The sequence below is a fragment of the Oncorhynchus masou genome, chromosome 14, assembly GCF_036934945.1.
Source record: "Oncorhynchus masou masou isolate Uvic2021 chromosome 14, UVic_Omas_1.1, whole genome shotgun sequence".
Classification (NCBI taxonomy): Eukaryota; Metazoa; Chordata; class Actinopteri; order Salmoniformes; family Salmonidae; genus Oncorhynchus; species Oncorhynchus masou.
The window spans coordinates 13,995,600-14,015,715 of NC_088225.1; the positions used below are offsets into that span (position 1 = coordinate 13,995,600).

The following is a 20,116-nucleotide window of genomic DNA, read 5'->3' on the forward strand; positions in this document are numbered from 1 at the left end:
AATATGTTCATGGCAACTTGCTCAAACTTCCAAAAAAATCTAATCTCACGAGCACATTCTCGTGTGTAGACTGATAATCTGCCAGAATTGAAAGGGATGTGCATTATATTATGTCAGGGGCATTCAACTGGAGGTCCGCGAATATAAATATTTGTATTTCAATGTTATGACTACTGCTAGCAACAACAGAATAAACTAATTTTGAATGACATACAATGACGTCAGTTTTATTTCTCAGTTTATTCATCACAATGACATGGTCGCAGATGTAATTGCAGGGTACAGTGAAATTCTTAAACTTCAAGCTCCAACAGTGCAGGTCAAAATTATACAAAATGACACTCACTGGAGTGTCTGACATAGGCTTTGAAAAAGCACTTGCAAATAGGCCACCAGTGCAGAAGTGCCACTGGCTTTCTGGTAAGCTTTTTTGATTTGGACAAATGTTTGACAACACATGGCTAACCTTTGTTTAACCAGTTAAACAGATGCTCTTAGCGAAAATGTGTTACCGTTCTACCTAATATGATATGCTAGAGTTTACACTTCCTCTTCCAAATTATGTGGGGTCAAAATAATGAAAAACGATTTACCAAATATATTCATTTTAAAATGTTGATTACTTAATTCACCTGATAAGTCGTGATATTTTTTTGGTGCTAATATAGGATGGGGGTCCCTGGGCAAGAACAGGTTGAAGACCATTGTGTTATGTCGATACTTATTATGTGTCGCCATCTTCATATACACATGCAGTGATTGGTCGCCAAAAAGTTTGTTTACGTTTCTACCGGTTTGGTTAAATGGATTAGGCCTACAGCTCTATCTAGTGGTCGCGTCGGGGACAACTGTTGTTGAAAACGTAACGTTGTAACTGAGCGATTTTCATAACGCCTCGATCACACCAACAGTCAAGCGCAAAATGGCGCAGCATCATCTGGATATGCGTGCCACAAAAGTTAAACATTCACCTTCTTCTACCATTTCTGTCAAGCCGTATACGTTCAATCAATCCAATGTACGCTCCACATATAATGCACAGCAACGCAATGTTGCAAATCAAACGCAGCGTTCCATCGGAAATGTACTTCTGGTGAACCAAAATGCAAAACAATGCCAGTGTGATCGAGGCGTAACCTTGACCTCGTTCTCCTAACCTGACACGTTTATTATCCTAACCAGTCATGTTAGTTCGCTTAACTTGCCATTTAAATAAACCATCTGTGGCGACAAATCATCAGTATCACCAAACGTTCTCTCATTTTCTAACACGTATGAATTAGCTGACCAAATTACACTAGATTTTACTTCTCGGGTTTAGAGAGATTAACAAAAATCCAAAACACGTCATTAGAGAAGGTTTTGCATTCCTCCCTGGCTGGGACACAGAGGCATGTGGAAGCACAGACATAGTGTTCTAGTGCTATTGTATGTGTAGAGAAAAGCATATCGTCCTCAGTCTGACAAGGATCCTGAGGATTCACAGGTAGCTGCTGCATTTCACGTACAATTCATTTACTCACTTAAAAATAGCAATTTCAGTTGTATAACTGGTATAACTGGCCTTAAAATGTAAATGATCTTGATACACTACAATGGTTTGTTACAATAAATACAAGCCTTATTCATTCATTGGTTTGTGTTTAGGAGTCAGAACAACAGCTGTAGTTGAAAAAAGGTGGTGGTGGTACATACCAGTCATAAGTCTGCTATGCTCAGTCTGCATGTTGACACTGTCATTTTTATTGTCAACATTTCCATACTGTATACTCAGAGGAAGAAATGTATTAATGAAAATGTGGCTTACAGCTTTGTGCTTCAAAAGCTGCAAAACCCACAACAGTAGTTTGATTGCATTTGCCTCAAAATGTTTCTACCGTATACAAATTTAATTCTACAATCAAAATCTAAACCTTAATACTCAGTAAAATAGCATATATACAAAAGAACAAGTCATTATGTAATTAACTGGTAAAACAAACATGAACAGTTGTCAAATATATTATTTTCATGGTATGTTGATGGAAGAGGAACAATGGTGGACTTGGGCCCTGGCTTGTCCTTTTGAGTAAAAACTAGCCTCTGGAGATACTGTATACACATAGAAAACACACACGCCCACACACATTCACACAAAAACATACAGTTAAATCTGAAGACGCTAACAGACATGCCAGAGGGAAAGAAAAGAGTGTTCATTAAAATAGGTTTCAGTAAAAAAAAAAATAAGGAAATGAACACATTTTAAAATACATTTTAAAAACATGTTGAAAGTATTAATATCCACGTTTTCCAATGCCTTGCTGCATAAATAATTGTCTGCATCCCAAGCCACAAGCCACGCTTCTATAATGGGCACTCTCACTCCAAATGTTTTACTTCATGGCGAAGACCCTCAGTAGACGGGAAAGGAATGTTTCTGTTGGCTTCACAGCCCTGGCATGATGTAGGCAATATTGTCCAAGGTGTTGGACTGAAAGAGACATAAAAGGAGAGAAATGTTTCAGGCTGGCCTTATGCAACACACTTGCTATCACACAATGTGCTGTCACTACAGCCACATATTTTTATTTTACAGCCACATATTTTTACTTTACAGCCCAAGTGGGAGATGAAACCTTTCAGAACAACATTTCAAATAGATGGCAAGGTGTGAGTGATTTACCAAGACTTGGCGGGGACATCCGTTGAGCTGGGGGATCTGTGCTGTGAGGCAGGTCAGGGGTCCAAGGGCACACAAGATGGAGTCCAGCAGTACAGAGAGACTGCCTGATACCGCCACCATCCCCTGAGTGAGGTAAGAGGAGAGGCAGTTAGTCTAGTGGTTACACACAAATCTTTGTTCAGTCTTTACTCATATGAATGTGATAATGACACATTTCTGTTGTAGGTGAACAGAGTAAGTTTGGACACAACAGCTAAGTTAAAAGATACAGGGAATAGTTGGTTGGTGTGTACCTCTGTCTCCTGTAATCGGTGGCCGATGAGGGACAGGGACTCTCCCAGTAGCTGCAGGTGGGCGGCCGCATCGATGGGGTCGACATCAGGGACCCGTGCTGGTGACAGGGACACACCCACAGACGCCCGGTTGGGGGACACCAGCCCTGCTCCCAGCCCCATGCCCTTCACAGAGCCTGAGACCCATACAAATACAACACAGGCAGTGACCAACTGACCATGAGTCCTGTGGGCTACTGAGAGATAAAGCAGCATAGAGAAGGGACAGGACTACTGATTGACTTGTAATCACTGTCAAAGCTGATAGAGCTGCAAGGCCAATGTGGCTGCAGGGTGGATTCTTACTAGGGATGCGCCGATATCACATTTTTGGCCGATACCGATATTTTCCTTGCCCCAAAAAAACGATAACGATATTTGACATTTTAGCAGCCTTTTAAGCATTCTAGTGAGGTTAAATAGTTAACGCACACACATAGATGCAGCGGTCTAAGGCACTGCATCTCAGTGCAAGAGGCGTCACTACAGTCCCTGGTTCGAATCCAGACTGTATCACATCCGGCCATGATTGGGAGTCCCATAGGGCAGCGCACAATTGGCCCAGCGTTGTAACATTTCACGTAAACCCTGTTTGTCTGCATTGAAGTAGCGGTCCTTGTAGCTAGCATCGAGCATGGTGGTGACACAGTAAAGAGTCTCAGAGAGAATCGCTTGTTCACGGCCTAAGTTATAACCCCACGGTCGGTGTGGGCAGTTTTGTTGAGCAGACGTTTTAATGCCATGACAGAGGGTATCTGCTGCAGACGCAGTTGATTATCTTATTTCTCCAGTCAGTTGTTCGAATGACACTAGAAGTGTGTTCATGTTTCCAAGTTTCAAACATTTTTTAAATGGAAGCAGCGGTATGATAACCAGCACATTCTTGAGCATGTAATACCACGTTGACACACTGTGCTGTCAGACTCAACATTCTCATGGGGCTGACATCGCTGGTCCAAATGTCAGTCGTGACGCCCATAGCAAGTAGCATAATGAATTCCATTATCTTGGCGTTAATGGATTTTGCCTTTGCGTTGTCTCGCTGAAATGTCTTACTCTTTCAAATGACTGCTCAACTTGAACTTGTTAAGTTGTTGGAAGTGTGCGCATAGTATTTTTCTGCTTTTGTTCTGTGTAGTCATCTACTTACATTATATACGTATGCACGTCAGCTTTGACACCGGTTTTGCACATCGGTGTTAAACTAGACATCGGGCCAATGCCGATGTTGGCATTTTTAGCTAATATCGTTTGATTCCGATATGCTCACCGATTTATCGTGCATCCCTAGCTCTTACCTTTGCTTTTGACTCCATCTGTGGAGCTCTTGCGTTTGACTGTGGTGGCCTCAGCTTTGTTCTGCTTGTGCTGCAGGTACTGAGCTTTCTGCTTCCACACCTATGTGTATATAGAAGCAATTTAGGCCATGAACCATGACTCATAGCATAGTGCTGGCGCGCCATTCTTAAATTGATTTCAAATGTTTATTAGAATTATCAATCAACTCTCTTTTTAAATTGGTAATTTCAAGTGAAACTTACCAGTTTATCTTTTTCTGGGAGCTGTTTCCACACCTCTGCCAACTTTTTGCTCAGCTCCCCGAACACTGCAAACACAGTAAAGTCTTTCTCTAAATTTTGTATAACATATGTACCACAATCATTAATAGTTACAATGTAATTATAAAAAGGGATAACTCTGCCCACCTAGTCCAGGCTGCTCTGCATTGATGTTGACCCTGTACTCTTTACAGAACACCTGGTAAGCTGTTGTGTTCTTCTTCTTGGGCTGAGAGAGAAAGGAGATGAGACATGTATATATATAAAGCATTTCGCTACACCCGCAATAACATCTGCTAAATCTTTGTATGTGACCAATCAAATTTGATTTGATATATTATATACAGTGCCTTGCGAAAGTATTCGGCCCCCTTGAACTTTGCGACCATTTACCACATTTCAGGCTTCAAACATAAAGATATAAAACTGTATTTTTTGTGAAGAATCAACAACAAGTGGGACACAATCATGAAGTGGAACGACATTAATTGGATATTTCAAACTTTTTTAACAAATCAAAAACTGAAAAAATGGGCGTGCAAAATTATTCGGCCCCTTTACTTTCAGTGCAGCAAACTCTCTCCAGAAGTTCAGTGAGGATCTCTGAATGATCCAATGTTAAAAGCGCAGAGAGCATCATGAAGAACAAGGAACACACCAGGCAGGTCCGAGATACTGTTGTGAAGAAGTTTAAAGCCGGATTTGGATACAAAAAGATTTCACAAGCTTTAAACATCCCAAGGAGCACTGTGCAAGCGATAATATTGAAATGGAAGGAGTATCAGACCACTGCAAATCTACCAAGACCTGGCCGTCCCTCTAAACTTTCAGCTCATACAAGGAGAAGACTGATCAGAGATGCAGCCAAGAGGCCCATGATCACTCTGGATGAACTGCAGAGATCTACAGCTGAGGTGGGAGACTCTGTCCATAGGACAACAATCATTCCTATATTGCACAAATCTGGCCTTTATGGAAGAGTGGCAAGAAGAAAGTCATTTCTTAACGATATCCATAAAAAGTGTTGTTTAAAGTTTGCCACAAGCCACCTGGGAGACACACCAAACATGTGGAAGAAGGTGCTCTGGTCAGATGAAACCAAAATTGAACTTTTTGGCAACAATGCAAAACATTATGTTTGGCGTAAAAGCAACACAGCTCATAACCCTGAACACACCATCCCCACTGTCAAACATGGTGGTGGCAGCATCATGGTTTGGGCCTGCTTTTCTTCAGCAGGGACAGAGAAGATGGTTAAAATTGATGGGAAGATGGATGGAGCCAAATACAGGACCATTCTGGAAGAAAACCTGATGGAGTCTGCAAAAGACCTGAGATTGGGACGGAGATTTGTCTTCCAACAAGACAATGATCCAAAACATAAAGCAAAATCTACAATGGAATGGTTCAAAGTCAAAGTCCAGACCTGAATCCAATCGAGAATCTGTGGAAAGAACTGAAAAGTGCTGTTCACAAATGCTCTCCATCCAACCTCACTGAGCTCGAGCTGTTTTGTAAGGAGGAATGGGAAAAAATGTCAGTCTCTCGATGTGCAAAACTGATAGAGACATACCCCAAGCGACTTACAGCTGTAATCGCAGCAAAAGGTGGCGCTACGAAGTATTAACTTAAGGGGGCTGAATAATTTTGCACGCCCAATTTTTCAGTTTTTGATTTGTTAAAAAAGTTTGAAATATCCAATAAATGTCGTTCCACTTCATGATTGTGTCCCACTTGTTGATTCTTCACAAAAAATACAGTTTTATATCTTTATGTTTAAAGCCTGAAATGTGGCAAAAGGTCGCAAAGTTCAAGGGGGCCGAATACTTTCGCAAGGCACTGTATATACACACACTGTACAAAATGCAGGAAACACTGTCTAAAAGCCTGAACTACCAATCTGTTTTGGGTTCTTACCTTATCTTTCTCCTTCTCGTGCTTTTCCCTTTCCCTCTCCTCCTTCTTTTTCTTCTTCTCCATCATTGCTACTTCATTACTTTGATGATGGTGAGTAAGGATGGGAGTAGGGATGGGGGCCCCCATGGCATACATTCCACCAGCTGCAGAGTGATTGGCTGAGCCATGGGTATGGGTGTGGCCTCTCGATGGGTCCCCTGGAGAAAGCATACAAGGAGCACATATTAGAATGCATAATTCAAGTAACTGTTGAAGTAACCAATGTTAAACATCGTTCTGCAATAGGACTAAGGCAGACTAGCGGCAGCGTTCCAAATGTTTCTAATCACCTCCTGATCCTTTGCTGTGCTTCTTCTCTCTCCCGCCTTTGTCTTTCTCTCTGTCCTTCTCTTTCTCCTTTTTCTTCTTGCTTTTCTTGCTCTTCTTCTTTTTCTTTGACAGATGCTTGTACGAGTCGTCTATCACCAGCTCTCCTGCCTCAAGTTCGCCCCCCGAGGAGGAGCTGTCTCCCCCCATACCCCCACCGTAGTGCCCTGACACACAAGAGAGAGAGGACATAGGGTTCATGCAGGAATCAACACAAATACAGGAAAAGTGGTTAAGTGCACATACAAATGAGTTTCGAATAATGTCTCTCATAGCGATAAATTTAGCCAACGGCCCTCTTACCCTCCACCTCCACTTCTTTCCCCACAACAGGCAGTGGATCTCGGCTCTGCTGCATCTTCTTGGGGACTTTAGAGAGCTGCTTCCGGTCTCTGTCCTTCTCCTTTTTTATCCCCCCTTTTGAGGATGAGGAGGAGTGGGGAGGGAAGGGAAAGCCCTCTCCTTCGGCCTTCTCCTTAGGCGAGACCATGAGCTTCATCATCAGCCCATCCGGCTCACGTATGTTCAGGAGATCTCCTTTAGGGGTACCGGTACCACCATGGAACAGAGACGACGACTTGGAGGAGGAGTGCTTTTTGGAAGAGGAGGATGAGGACATAGGGCGGGAGTGAGAGGAGTGGCTGCCTTTGCTTCCTCCGGTGCTCCCATCACGTTTGCGGTCTTTGGAGAAGTGGGAGGAAGAGAAGGAGGGGTAGGAGGGCTTCTTGTGCAGGTGTGGGCTCGGGTCTGAGCCGGTGGCCATTGGGGAGGTGATGGCCTGTAGGAGCCCCATGGCTGTGTCTGTGGGATGGGAGGACAGGGAAAGGGAGTGGTCCGAAGACTTTCGCTTCTTCTTGTGGGGAGGTGGGCCTGAGCCTTGCTGGTCTGGTAAAGAACATCGTGAAGGGAGAGTGAGAATATAATGAGTCGGTTCAGCATAAAATTCACGCAAATAATTCAATCTTTTTTATTGACAGAGCAGAATTCCTTCCTCCTTTACCTCTGTAATAGTAGTCTTCACTGTGCTTTTTCTTCTTCTTATGGGAGTCCCCTCCCAATAAGAAAGGTTCTGAGTCCTAAATGAAAAAGTCAGGATTTTACTAAATTTACAACCAACAGAAACTACATGGCACTTCATTTTGAAACCAGTGTTCTGCTGTTACCTTGGGCCGTTTCTTGGAGGACTTGCGGACCTGTGCAGCAATCTCCTCCTCCTCTCTGAGCAGGTCCTTGTATGATCTCCTCTTCTCTCTCTGACTGCGACCAGCCACAAGGCCCACTTCCCCTTCCATCCCTACCTCTGAGAAAGAGGGAGTTGTAATGCACACTGGGAACTTCAGGCATTGCATGACAATTGGAATGATGATGATGATGACTTTTAATAACTAAATTATTGACAGATTTCTTCAAAAGAACATAAGAGGTATTAGAGGAAAGAACTGGCACAAATTACCAACTACTCCTTTCTTCTTGATCTCCTCAAAAGCCATGATCTCTCTTTTCTCTTCAAACGGCGTGCTTGTCTCTCTGTGTCACTAACAATAGCAAGATATTAGAACACAGTCATAGGGATATGGAGGAAACATCAGCCATTGACTCAGCCAATATAACAGACAAGCAACTTGTGACTTTGAGCAGTTTTACTGAAAAATACAGGATATTTACATTTCACTGTGAATGGAAGGATGTAAAAAAAATAAGAGACAACAACAAAGAAGTATTTTAACACCAAATTGATCAAACTGAGTAAACCCCTTCAAAAAGCAAGAAGTGCCTTGTTTCAATTCGCCACCCCATATGGTTGATGAGAGAGGACATTCAATTTCTGTAATTGATGTCTCTCCTTAAAGTTTGGATAACAGTATACACTGATAAAATGGCATGCTTGAGCCTATAGTAATAATAGATACATTACAAAACTGAAGTGTGTTTAGGCAATTGAAGGATAAATTCCCGCCTACTTTCGAAAAAATACACAAACACACCCCCTTTCATTAGCTGAGAGTCCCTAACTCCCAACATTTGGAACCTCTTCTAACTCGTATTGCTGATTATGTGCTGGGTTATCCGGAAGGTACTGCAATAGCAGTCCGTGGCTTCTGGTGCAGCTAGGCCTATATCAGTCTAAACGGACAAAGAAAGTAATTTTCATGCATTTGGTTCATAAATTCTGTTTAGCATGCTGAGGTGAGAATATGTGAATTTTACTGTCGCAAAGTGAGAAGAAATGTACAATTATATGTAATTTTACTACCTCTCCGGAATCACCAATTTACGCGGTTCCAGTCGCCATCTTTGATATCAGTCTACAACGATGCGTATCGGCAGGGGGAGGGACTTGACTGTGATGTAGCGAATCAGAACAATGAAATCGTGTACGTTATTGTAGTGCACAATGTCAATTGGCTGGAAATATACATTGCGTCTGTTAATTTGAAGATATTGTAACCAATTTGTAACAATTACTTTTCATGTATTAATTCTATGAATGGATGATAACTACATTAACTGACAATGCATATTACTGTTACACCGTATTTTCTTATAAAGCAGAGGCAACAAATATTTCCAAATATTTTTTTAATCCATTAACTAAGATTGTTACAACCATTTACAACAATGACCATGATTATTTTTTTTTCAGTAAACATTCATGTACAACACATGCAAGGCAACAGAAAAAAGGCAGTGACATAAAGATGCTGAGAGGAAGACCAACACAACAGTCAAGGGTAATGAGCTCAAAGATCTTTTTTAGTTACTTTATCACAGTAGTATGCCCATTACTCTGCTGTAAACAGAAGAATGTATCCACAAAGAGAGCCCCCTCTACCTATCCCCCAAATTCTGCTTCTGTAGACTGAGTGACGTGAAGCTGGCCAGCAAGTCGGTTACCTCATCAACCTGAAACAGAAGAGAAGTCATAATTGTCACCTATGAAGACTCATTCATACGTGTAAAAAAAATTATACCAATTGGTTGTGTTACCATTTGGTTCAATGCCAAAGAAACAGGTATGTGTGAGAGTGAGTTAAACACAAATGTGTCTTACCTGTTCTTTGGTGCGTGTGTGCTGCAGCTGTGTTGAGATATGATCCAGTCTCTCTCTGGCCTCACTCTGTCCCATCACATTCAGATACTCCCTCAGCATCTGAATGATCTACAGAGCCATGGAGAGAGAGAATTTCAGACTGCACCAAATAAATGTTGGTATACTAATGTTTACATAGTGCTGTTGTAATAACCCCTTACTACCTGTGTGACCTCCCCTCTAAGAGTTTCTATACTCCTCGAGTCTCCTTCCTGCAGGATGTTGAGTTTGGAGCGTGCCAGGTGCAGGGGGGTCCTTCCTGCTCGGTCTAGGGCATCCACACGTGCGCCTGAACAGAAACACAACATTAACAAGTTATCATTAGCAGGTGTACAGTATGTATGTCCATGTGTCTTCATACCGTATGGCTTCTCACCTCCTCTCAGCAATGTGGTGATTACAGGCACGTGGTTGGTACAGGCCGCTGTATAGACAGGTGCAGAAGTGGAAAAATTGTGGAAAAATATACATTTTTCAGACATGGAAAAGTTCAATCAAAATAAAATGTTAATCTTTTACGTTTCTACCATTGGGACCTAAAGTAGAAATGTTGTACACCACTGAACTAAATGCTATACTTTCGATGACGTGTTGTTCTTACCCAGATGGAGAGGGGTGTTCCCAAGGCCATCCCGCTGGTTAGGGTCAGCGCCGTAGCTCAGAAGAAGTTGCACTGGAAGGAAGGGGACGAGTTAATCATTTGTTCACAGTAATGCTGCTGTGACTATTATTAGTTCATAACAATGTCATTACTGTTGAGTAATGAATCATGAGCCCCTTGCACTTCTCACTTTGACTTACCGATGCTCTCGTTGCCATTACAGGAGGAGAAGTGGAGGGCTGTTCTTCCTTTGTCATCTGCTGAACAAGGGTCTACGTCTTCTTGAAGAAGCCTGCGCACTGGATAAAAAAAGAGACAGAAACATTAAACACCTGAAAGAGATACCATATATTACTTAGTCTTGTTAAGTCTCACAATAGTTGATGTTCCAATAGTTATTTTCAGTGCCTACCTGTATCAATGTCGTTGCCATTGGCAGCCTCTCGAAACCTCTTCACCGCTAGAGAGAATGAACAAACAAGCTAAAGGTTAGGTAAACATCAGATAGAATGCTAAACTCTGTGCTTTGAGTGTTGACATGCCTATCACCGTCTGATGTGTTAGGCTAGTATAATGCATACTGATGATACTTTTGTCAAAGTTCAGGAGCCATAGGCAGATTTGCATGACATCCCATCCCTCCGCAACATTCACACAGCTTTACACTATTCACACCTCATGATTGGGTGTGGAATTCACGGCTCTCTCCATCAACAAAAAAAAATTCTCTGCAATTTTGAGTGTGTGGAATTTCTGTACCATAAATATCTTTTCCAATGGGCCCCACATTTCGCCGGGCTCTCCCTTGCCGCCTCGCTCTACACCCTGTCACCTTCCCGGGTTTGCTGCTCGCCACACCCGCACCTAATCCAACTCGACTGGGTTCCCATAGCAAGTGGAGGTACCGAAGTTCTTGTTCAGCGGTCTGTCCTGTACGACTCAATCTCACGGTGCCCTCTCCAAAGCCAGTTATCCCAAATCCCTCAGCAGCACCTCCATCCACACTCTCATCATGTATCTTTAGTTCACCCCCTCTCTCCTCCGCTTCTTTTGGTCCAGTCTCCACCGTGTATTCACCCTCGGAGCTTGAACGTTCATCGTCAGAAGCTCTTGCAACAATTGGACTCCACCCGTCCATGTTCAACGACTCATGTGGAAGATTTATTTGGGTGTTTCGCTCTTCAAAATGATCCTTGTTCGCAAGCCAGTACTAGTAGCTACAAAAATAGTCATTTATGTTGATGAACTGACTTGCAACTTTGAATACGTCGTTTATTTTCTCCGTTGCCATCGCTGGCTCTAGAACATCAATACAGAAACGATTCTACGCATATCTACCATTGTGGCTCATATGTTCATGCTTTGAATTCAAGATAGGTCCCTGTTACAAGAACCAAAATGTCTCCTGTTTCATAATTTCAATTATCACGAGAACAAGCCGTAAAAGGCGGTCCTATTGTAAAGAGAAACGTTGACAATGACTATTACCAATCAGAGCCTACGTTGTTCGTTCTCTCGAAACAAAGCACCCACCCCCGTGCAAAAGAAGCAAATGGCAAGCAGGACAGGCGAGATGTGTGCTACAGTACTCAATATCGGGTTAGTTCTATATGAGCTCATCCGGACCATAATGTCCCAAAGATCCCGGATAACAAGGAACATTGAATATCTTTAATCACATTTGATATTATGAATAAAATCATGGATGCTGTTGCACTCAAGAAATCTTGAAAACAGGTACAATTTGTGAAGAGTGAAGAAATTCAAGAAATATTATTTGCCCATAACCATGTACGCTGTATAATACTACAAAAACATGGAAACATCTGAGCATTATGTTCTCTCTCTTTAATGTCTTACATCTGTTGCAACAGAAAATAAAGTAAGCAGATAAATAACAGTAGTAGGCCTACACAAATAGTATAAAAAAATAATGCATAAGTCATAGATCACACTGCAATTAAAACCCAACATCACCCATACTGTTTGTACACACATTCAAATCTAAAGTTTCATCATATAAAATATGCCACAATTTAGTGTAATATATAAATATGATTTAAGGAATCAAATGGAATAAGCAGCCAACTCTCAAGAGGAATCAGGATGGTTGTTCAACCAAAATATTTGGAATATACAGTCAAAGTTTGAACACACCTACTCATTCAAGGGTTTTCTTTATTTTTACTATTTTCTACATTGTACAATAATAGTGAAGACATCAAGACTATGAAATAACACATACGGAGTCATGTAGTAACCAAAAGTGTTACAAATATAAAAACATATTTTAGATTCTTCAAAGTAGCCACCCTTTGCCTTGATGACAGCTTTGCACACTATGGGCATTCTCTCAACCAGCTTCATGGGGCGGCAGGGCAGCCTAGTGGTTAGAGCGTGGGACTAGTAACCGAAAGTTCAAACCCCCGAGCTGACACGGTACAAATCTGTCGTTCTGCCCCTGAACAGACAGTTAACCCACTGTTCCTAGAACGTCATTGAAAATAAGAATTTGTTCTTAACTGACTTGCCTAGTAAAATAAAGGTAAAATAAAAATAAAATGAGGTATTCACCTGGAATGCTTTTCCAACAGTCTTGGAGGAATTAACACATATTCTGAGTACTTGTTGGCTGCTTTTCCTTCACTCTCCGGTCTAACTCATCCCAAACCATCTCAATTGGGTTGAGGTCGGCTGATTGTGGAGGCCAGGTCATCTTATGCAGCACTCCATCACTCTCCTTCTAGGTCAAATAGCCCTTACACAGCCTGGAGGTGTGTTTTTGGTTATTGTCCTGTTGAAAAACAAAATGATAGTCCCACTAAGTGCAAACCAGATGGGATGGTGTATTGCTGCAGAATGCTGTGGTAGCCATGCTGGTTACGTGTGCCTTGAATTCCAAATAAATCACTGATAGTGTCACCAGCAAAGCACGCCCACACCACCATACCTCCTCCTCCATGCCTCATGGTGGGAAACACACATGCGGAGATCATCCGTTCACCTACTCTGCATCTCACAAAGACACGGCAGTTGGAACCAAAAATCTCCAATTTGGCCTCATCAGACCAAAGGACAGATTTCCACCAGTCTAACGTCCATTGCTCGTGTTTCTTGGTCCAAGCAAGTCTCCTCTTCCTATTGGTGTCCTTTAGTAGTGGTTTCTTTGCAGCAATTCGACAATGGCCTGATTCAAGCAGTCTCCTCTGAACAGTTGATGTTGAGATGTGTCTGTTACTTGAACTATGTGAAACATTTACTTGGGCTGCAATCTGAAGTGCAGTTAATTGCCGATTTCTGAGGATGGTAAATCTAATTAACTTATCCTCTGCATGTCACGTTCTGACCTTTATTTCCTTTGTTTTGTCATTATTTAGTATGGTCAGGGCGTGAGTTGGGGTGGGCAGTCTATGTTTGTTTTTCTATGATTTGGGTATTTCTATGTTTCGGCCTAGTATGGTTCTCAATCAGAGGCAGGTGTCATTAGTTGTCTCTGATTGAGAATCATACTTAGGTAGCCTGAGTTTCACTGTGTTTGTGGGTGATTGTTCCTGTCTCTGTGTTTGCACCAGATAGGGCTGTTTTTTTTCACATTTCTTGTTTTGTCAGTTTATTCATGTATAGTGTCTATATTAAAGAACTATGAATAACCACCACGCTGCGTTTTGGTCCGCCTCTCCTTCACCACAAGAAAACCGTTACACTGCAGCAGAGTTCAGAGGTAACTCTGGGTCTTCCTTCCCTGTGGCGGTCCTCATGAGAGTCAGTTTCATCATAGCTCTTGGTTTTTGCGACTGCACTTCAAGAAACTTTCAGAGTTCTTGATATGTTCCATATTGACTGACCTTCATGTCTTAAAGTAATAATGGACTGTCATTTGCTTATTTGACCTGTTCTTGCCATAATATGGACTTGGTCTTTTACCAAATAGGGCTATTTCTATACAAACCCTACCATGTCACAACACAACTGATTGGCTAAAATGCATTAAGCAAAGAAATTCCACAAATTAACTTTTTGAAATGCATTCCAGGTAACTACCTCATGAAGCTGGTTGAGAGAATGCCAAGAGTGTGCAAAGCTGTCATCAAGGCAAAGGGTGGCTACTTTGAAGATTCTGAAATATAAAATATATTTTGATTTGTTTAACAATTTTTTGGTTACTACATGATTCCATGTGTTATTTCTTGGTTTTGATGTCTTCCCTATTATCGTACAATTTAGAAAATAGTAAAAATTAAGAATAACCCTGGAATGAGTAGGTGGTCCAAATTTTTGTCTGGTACTGTATATACAAACTGAGTGTACAAACATTAAGAACACCTGCTCTTTCCATTACACACTTATTGGTGTCACTTAACCCCACTTTAATCAGTGTAGATGAAGGGGAGGAGACAGGTTAAAGAATGATTTGTTGAATGGCTGAATGGGCAAGACAATATCTAAGTGCCTTTGAACAGAGTATGGTAGTATGTGCCATGTGCCCCGGTTTGTGTCAATAACTGCAACACTGCTGGATTTTTCACACTCAACAGTTTCCCGTGTGTATCAAGAATGGTCCACCACCCAAAGGATATCTAGCCAACTTGACACAACTGTGGGAAGCATTGGAGTCAACATGGGCCAGCATCCCTGTGGAACGCTTTCGACAACTTATAGTCCATGCCCCAAAAAATTGAGGCTGTTCTGAGGGCAAAAGTGGGAGTGGAACTCAATATAAGGAAGGTGTTCTTAATGTTTTGTAGACTCTGTATATTTTCATGGACATTATAATGGGAGGTAGAGAATGTCTTGGGACATCAAAACTGTCATAGGCTTAGTTTTGGGATCCTTGGGTAAACAATCAGAAATCAAGGTTTATTGCAGAGGACACTGAGGCTCCAGCTCGTGTAAGGTAATCAGGGAATTCTGTGTCTGTGGATGCAGAGTCCTGTCCTCCAGGCATTAGCCCAGCTTCATGGGCATGCTGCCACAGCTGACTATTCCTAACAATCCCATGCTTCCTCAGGTATCCCTGACGACAAAACAGGGGTGGCTTTCGATTGGTAAGGGATAAGCGGAAACATGACTCTGGGAGAAGAAACAAGTTCAGTTTTACACATTGTAAAACAGTAATCAAGTAATTGAGTGTGCAGAACCATAATAAAACAGTAATAACACAGATCCTGTATGACAGTATGTCACAAGTGAACAAACAAATCCTGTGTGATATAAATAGATGAGTAGGAGGTACTGTATATGGAAATATAAAGGACATATCCTAAGAGCATACTAAGAGCATATCTACCCTAGTATAATAAGGTGTTGTAATGAGGGATCAGGTAAGGACATGCTCTACCTGCATAGAAGGCCCTGAGGTCAGTGTGGAGACAGTGTTCCAGGAAGCGCCGCAGTGGCTGGCTGTGGGAGATGGGCCCATCCCACTCAGTCAAGAAGTCCTCGATCATGTGATGCACTGCCTTGGGACGTGGCAGTGGCCAGCCAACAGGACGGTGTCTCATGTCCCTCTCTGTTTAGGATGGCAGACAAATTAAAGAATAACATGTATTTGTTTTTGCATACATACGTAGGTTTGAATGCTGACGTCATACTACAAAGATGCCTTGTACTATACACAGACATACTCTTAATTTGAATGTCATTACTTAACTTAGTTTTTAATACAACCATAAGGCCAAACTGTTTCGTACACTTCATAAGGTTTCTAACATTCTCACACTCACCAGTGGGAAGTTTGTCGTAGTAGTATAGAACAGGGTGGAGGAAGTTGGACCTCCAAGCACGGGTCCACTCTGACTCTGCCCTGCCAGGGCCCAGTGAGTCTGTGCGGTTCAGCCCGTACTGTAGAACCAGAACCAGCAGCCCATGCTTGGAGGGCTGGTGGCCAGACAGAGAAGAGAACTGGGGCAGGGCCTGGAGGGGAAACTCCTCCAGGTACTCACAGTGAGAGCTGACAGGAAAGGAGAAGATTATTTAAAGTTAAACTGGTTCACAAATGGATTAATTTAGGCTGCGTTTACACAGGCATCCCAATTCTGACCTTTTTTTACACAAATTGGTATTTTTACCAATTACATCAGATCTTTTCACATCAGATCGTTTTCAGAGCTGCTCAGATTGGTCAAAATACAGATCGGTGAAAAAAAATATCAGAATTTGGCTGCCTGTGTAAACACAGCCTTAGTGAACATAAATCGGGATATCTATTGACAATCAATCAATGCAAGATTCATTGGTAGAGAAAGGTAAATTACCATGAGGGACAATAATCATGAAGAAAAATGTGCACAGTGGTTCAGCACTACTTACCCTCTCAGTAAAATGATGTCTCCAAGTACCCCAAACATTTGGTATGGTCCGGAGGCCTCATTGACCCTCCTCAACAGCCAGGACTGCAGCTGACTGCTTGACAGTTTGATTGCTGGCCAGGAGTTGCTATGGTAACGCAGCTCAAGGACTCTATGTACAGCACGCACTAGGGTGGAACACATAACAAAGTTACAACAATAAATAGTGAAAAAACAAACACATTTTGTCGATAAAAACATTATTTTATAGACAAATTTGTCATTTCAAATACCCCCCCCCCCTTTACAGGCAGTTACTAACTATACAGAGTGTAGTTGTACTCTTGTCTACGTTGTAATACCAGCAGTTTGAATGGTTACCTGTGTATCGGAAGCCATGGATGAACCCCCCTGCAGAAGAGCGATAGTCTCTTGAGTGGGCTGCCGTCCCCAGAACAAAAAGTTCTGGGGTTCCCTGCCCCTCGTACCAGGCTGTCACCCCTGGCAACCGCCCCCTGGCACCCTCACTGCTTGGTGGGCGGGCCGAGCTGGAGAGATTAACGGTATCATTAGGACAGACTGACTGAAACAGCATGGCTTTTCCAATGAAAATGATAAAATAGAAGATCCACCACTTCCATAGAAAACATAAATTTTAACAGAACTCTTTTCGCATTATGTAAAGACATGACACTGTAAAATGATAATTTACATACCCATCAAAGATGCTGAAGTTGAACCGGAACCCCAGGCAGCGGATCACACGATCATATGGCTGGCGGAGTTGTCATTGTGGTACACAGGCAGGTTTGTCACTGTGACCTTTGAACTGTTCTTCCCATCCAAACTGTCCAGCAGCTCAGATAGGAACAACTTGCCACGCTTTTCCTTCCCACTGGATCTGCACTTCTGCTTTCTGCATGAGAGCTTCTTTTCATCCTCTCCATTTCTGACAATAGCGATGTCCTCAAGGCCTCCCTCCACCAGCCCATCAAGGGACTTTAGCTGGTACGTGTCTAGCAGCTCATTGTTCACAGCTCTGTGGAAGAGAGGAAATAGGTCACTTTGATATGAACAGATTATGCTAAAGGGAATAGCAACATACTCCGATCTAAAACACTGCTGCAGGAGTACTAAATCAGTGAAACAAAAGAAAGAACAATTGGTAGGAGAGGACAATATGGGAGTCAAAACCTGATGATGCCTCTCAGTACCTGAAGTCTCCGACGTAGTGTGTCTGCCAGGCTAGGCGGACCGGGCTCGGGCTGTAGAGATGGATCCGGCTGGCCCGACCCAGGATGCTCTGAGCTGTTTCAAATGCTGAGTTCTCCTTACCTAGGATCAGCACGGCCTGGTCCTTATACTCCTCTGGGTCCACAGGGATGGACTCATAGCCCTCTACCAGGTCTGAGCCCTCAAACTGGACCTTCTGAGGATCCCACAGTCCTGTGAACACCAGGAGGACTCTGTGGGTAGGAAAGAGAGAGAGAGAGAATCATCTCTTTAATGGTATGCATAGTGGAGAATTGTTCCATATTTCCAACCTTTTACATTAGATATGTGTATAGATATAACACAGTACCTGCATGTATAGTCCAGTCCACGCTGGTCAGTCAGTATGTATCCCCTACCTCTAGTTGATTCAGACTCCGAGGCCCTGATCTTCCCGATGTCCACCCCATACTGGACCTTCAGCCCCAGCTCCTTCACATACATGGAGAGGTAGCGGGGGAATGAGTCTGCGTCTGGGTAGAGCTCCCGGCTGACTCGCTGAAGCAGCAGGTCGGGCCTGTCACTCAGGAGGGAGTTCCAATCGTGACGAAGGTTGAACTCTCGGTTCCGGCTCCCTGTGTAGATCTTGTTGATGCTGATGAGTTTCCTGTGTCAAGGGTATCTTTAAAGGGAGAAAAAACATCCATGAGATACAACACATGTTCATGTACATGGTGTAGGTCAGAACATATTTCTATGAGCAGGGCAATAGAGAAAGTTGCATCATTGTTGTACTCTCACAAAATACCTTGCTGAGTTGGAAAATTGATTCAGCAAGTGCAATACCCGATATTGTCGACACCCATTACTACAGAGGCACTCACATATTGAAGAAGCTCCCTGGCCCAGAGTTCCTCTCCAAGATAATGTATTCTCTCTGACTCTTGGAGAGAAAGTGACCCATCTGAAGGCCTGCAGGCCCGGCTCCAAGCACACAGTAGTCATGGTGACGGGTGCTGTTGTGACTGTAGTAGTCATCAGGAAAACATTGGACCAGGGCGACCAGGAGGGCTAGGAGAAGAAGGATAGAGGAATCCATTACCTATGAATGAGTAAAAGGCAATGGAGGCATTTAATGGTGGGAGAGTGGGTTTAGTGAAGGTCATTGCAATACCCTGGTGACAGTAATTAACGGCAAATGTAAGTTTTGAAAGCTGCAATCTGAAAATATCCACTGGCAAGCAGCAACCATATTATTGTCAAAGTTATGCAACTCTTTTCAATGGATTTACCAACATAAGAAGGTCAATTGAAATAACATATCAGATAGCATTGTTCAAGTGAGTGGAAGAACAGAGAAACTACGACAATAGCGGGCCTTCATGGGGTGTATCCCCGTGCTTGCCTTGAAACTCTGGCCCGACATCATAACTCGACATGAGGGGATGCAGCTGCACTAGACAGCTGGTTGAGAAGCGCTCCACGAGCACAAAACACACAGCATATCTATTAAAGTAGGATGTTTTACCTTTCACTGCAGTGGTTCCCTCTCATCTAATCCCATATAATTTTGCATTTGGTCTGTAAATAAAACTCTCCAACAACCGATAGTCTGAATTTCATAACGGAGCCCCATCCCTTGATACGACACTCCAGCATACCACAGTACTCTGACCAATAAACGCTGCTCTATTCTGGCCAAGAGCTTGTGTGTAAAATAGAGGGCGTGATAAAAATTTAAAGCGATGGACAAGAAATGTTCCATACTTTTGATACAAAAGTATCATGTAGCCAAAGTAACACATTTTACATTCTTTATTACAATGCTAAAAACTTTTTGAGATTTTGAGATAATTGTAGTAGTTTGATAATGTTTTGGTGAAAGACATACTAATCATTATACATTTTTAATTAAGTGAAACATAGCACGCATATTATTATAATATCATAAACACAATTAACTATTCATAAAGTTCTCATGCCTAGAAATTGCTCTTATTTTTGCCTTCTACAGCTGCAACATACATTTCTGTTGAGTCATGGTATCTCCCTTCTCTATTTTGTTGAAACCTGTTGAATCAGGTTA

At 42.4% G+C, this 20,116-nt stretch overlaps 2 protein-coding genes and 1 pseudogene across 4 annotated transcripts; all 3 read right to left on the reverse strand.

The window, feature by feature from the left end:
* Positions 1 to 221: 221 nt before the first annotated feature.
* Positions 222 to 9,168, reverse strand: LOC135554319 (HMG box-containing protein 4-like). Of its 2 annotated transcripts, none has more exons than XM_064986557.1 (13): positions 9,094 to 9,168; positions 8,293 to 8,374; positions 8,003 to 8,139; positions 7,840 to 7,915; positions 7,143 to 7,724; positions 6,803 to 7,006; positions 6,474 to 6,670; positions 4,704 to 4,785; positions 4,539 to 4,603; positions 4,296 to 4,395; positions 2,959 to 3,134; positions 2,666 to 2,788; positions 222 to 2,473 (listed from the first exon to the last, which is right to left on the reverse strand). In XM_064986557.1, exons 2-13 carry the CDS (start codon positions 8,327 to 8,329, stop codon positions 2,429 to 2,431), a joined length of 1,824 nt encoding a protein of 607 aa, XP_064842629.1. In that variant the 5' UTR covers positions 8,330 to 8,374; positions 9,094 to 9,168; the 3' UTR covers positions 222 to 2,428. The 2 variants fall into 2 exon arrangements, with proteins under 2 accessions (XP_064842629.1, XP_064842628.1); XM_064986556.1 differs by having other exon boundaries at positions 4,539 to 4,627.
* Positions 9,169 to 9,402: 234 nt separating this feature from the next.
* ankrd54 (ankyrin repeat domain 54) lies at positions 9,403 to 11,957 on the reverse strand. Of its 2 annotated transcripts, none has more exons than XM_064986561.1 (8): positions 11,291 to 11,957; positions 10,944 to 10,991; positions 10,732 to 10,830; positions 10,532 to 10,603; positions 10,292 to 10,354; positions 10,095 to 10,219; positions 9,892 to 9,999; positions 9,403 to 9,743 (listed from the first exon to the last, which is right to left on the reverse strand). In XM_064986561.1, the coding sequence occupies exons 1-8, from the start codon at positions 11,667 to 11,669 to the stop codon at positions 9,669 to 9,671; spliced, it is 969 nt and encodes a 322-aa protein (XP_064842633.1). In that variant the 5' UTR covers positions 11,670 to 11,957; the 3' UTR covers positions 9,403 to 9,668. The 2 variants fall into 2 exon arrangements, with proteins under 2 accessions (XP_064842633.1, XP_064842634.1); XM_064986562.1 differs by having other exon boundaries at positions 10,307 to 10,354; positions 11,291 to 11,955.
* A 407-nt stretch (positions 11,958 to 12,364) lies between these two features.
* LOC135554322 (FAD-dependent oxidoreductase domain-containing protein 2-like) lies at positions 12,365 to 19,718 on the reverse strand (annotated as a pseudogene).
* Positions 19,719 to 20,116: the final 398 nt, after the last annotated feature.

Bases quoted from the DNA above. Each gene is read 5' to 3' on its own strand.
- LOC135554319 (XM_064986556.1), bottom strand. From the start codon at position 8,329: ATGGCTTTTGAGGAGATCAAGAAGAAAGGAGTAGTTG. The intron at 3,135-4,295 runs GTAAGAGCTAGG...TATGGGTCTCAG, and splicing joins AGATGGAGTCAAAAGCAAAG to GCTCTGTGAAGGGCATGGGG. The intron at 2,474-2,665 runs GTAAATCACTCA...TGTCTCTTTCAG, and splicing joins GATGTCCCCGCCAAGTCTTG to TCCAACACCTTGGACAATAT.
- ankrd54 (XM_064986561.1), bottom strand. From the start codon at position 11,669: ATGGACGGGTGGAGTCCAATTGTTGCAAGAGCTTCTGACGATGAACGT. The intron at 10,831-10,943 runs GTAGGCACTGAA...TTTTTTATCCAG, and splicing joins TGGCAACGACATTGATACAG to TGCGCAGGCTTCTTCAAGAA. The intron at 10,220-10,291 runs GTATGAAGACAC...GTTTCTGTTCAG, and splicing joins AGGAGGTGAGAAGCCATACG to GCGCACGTGTGGATGCCCTA.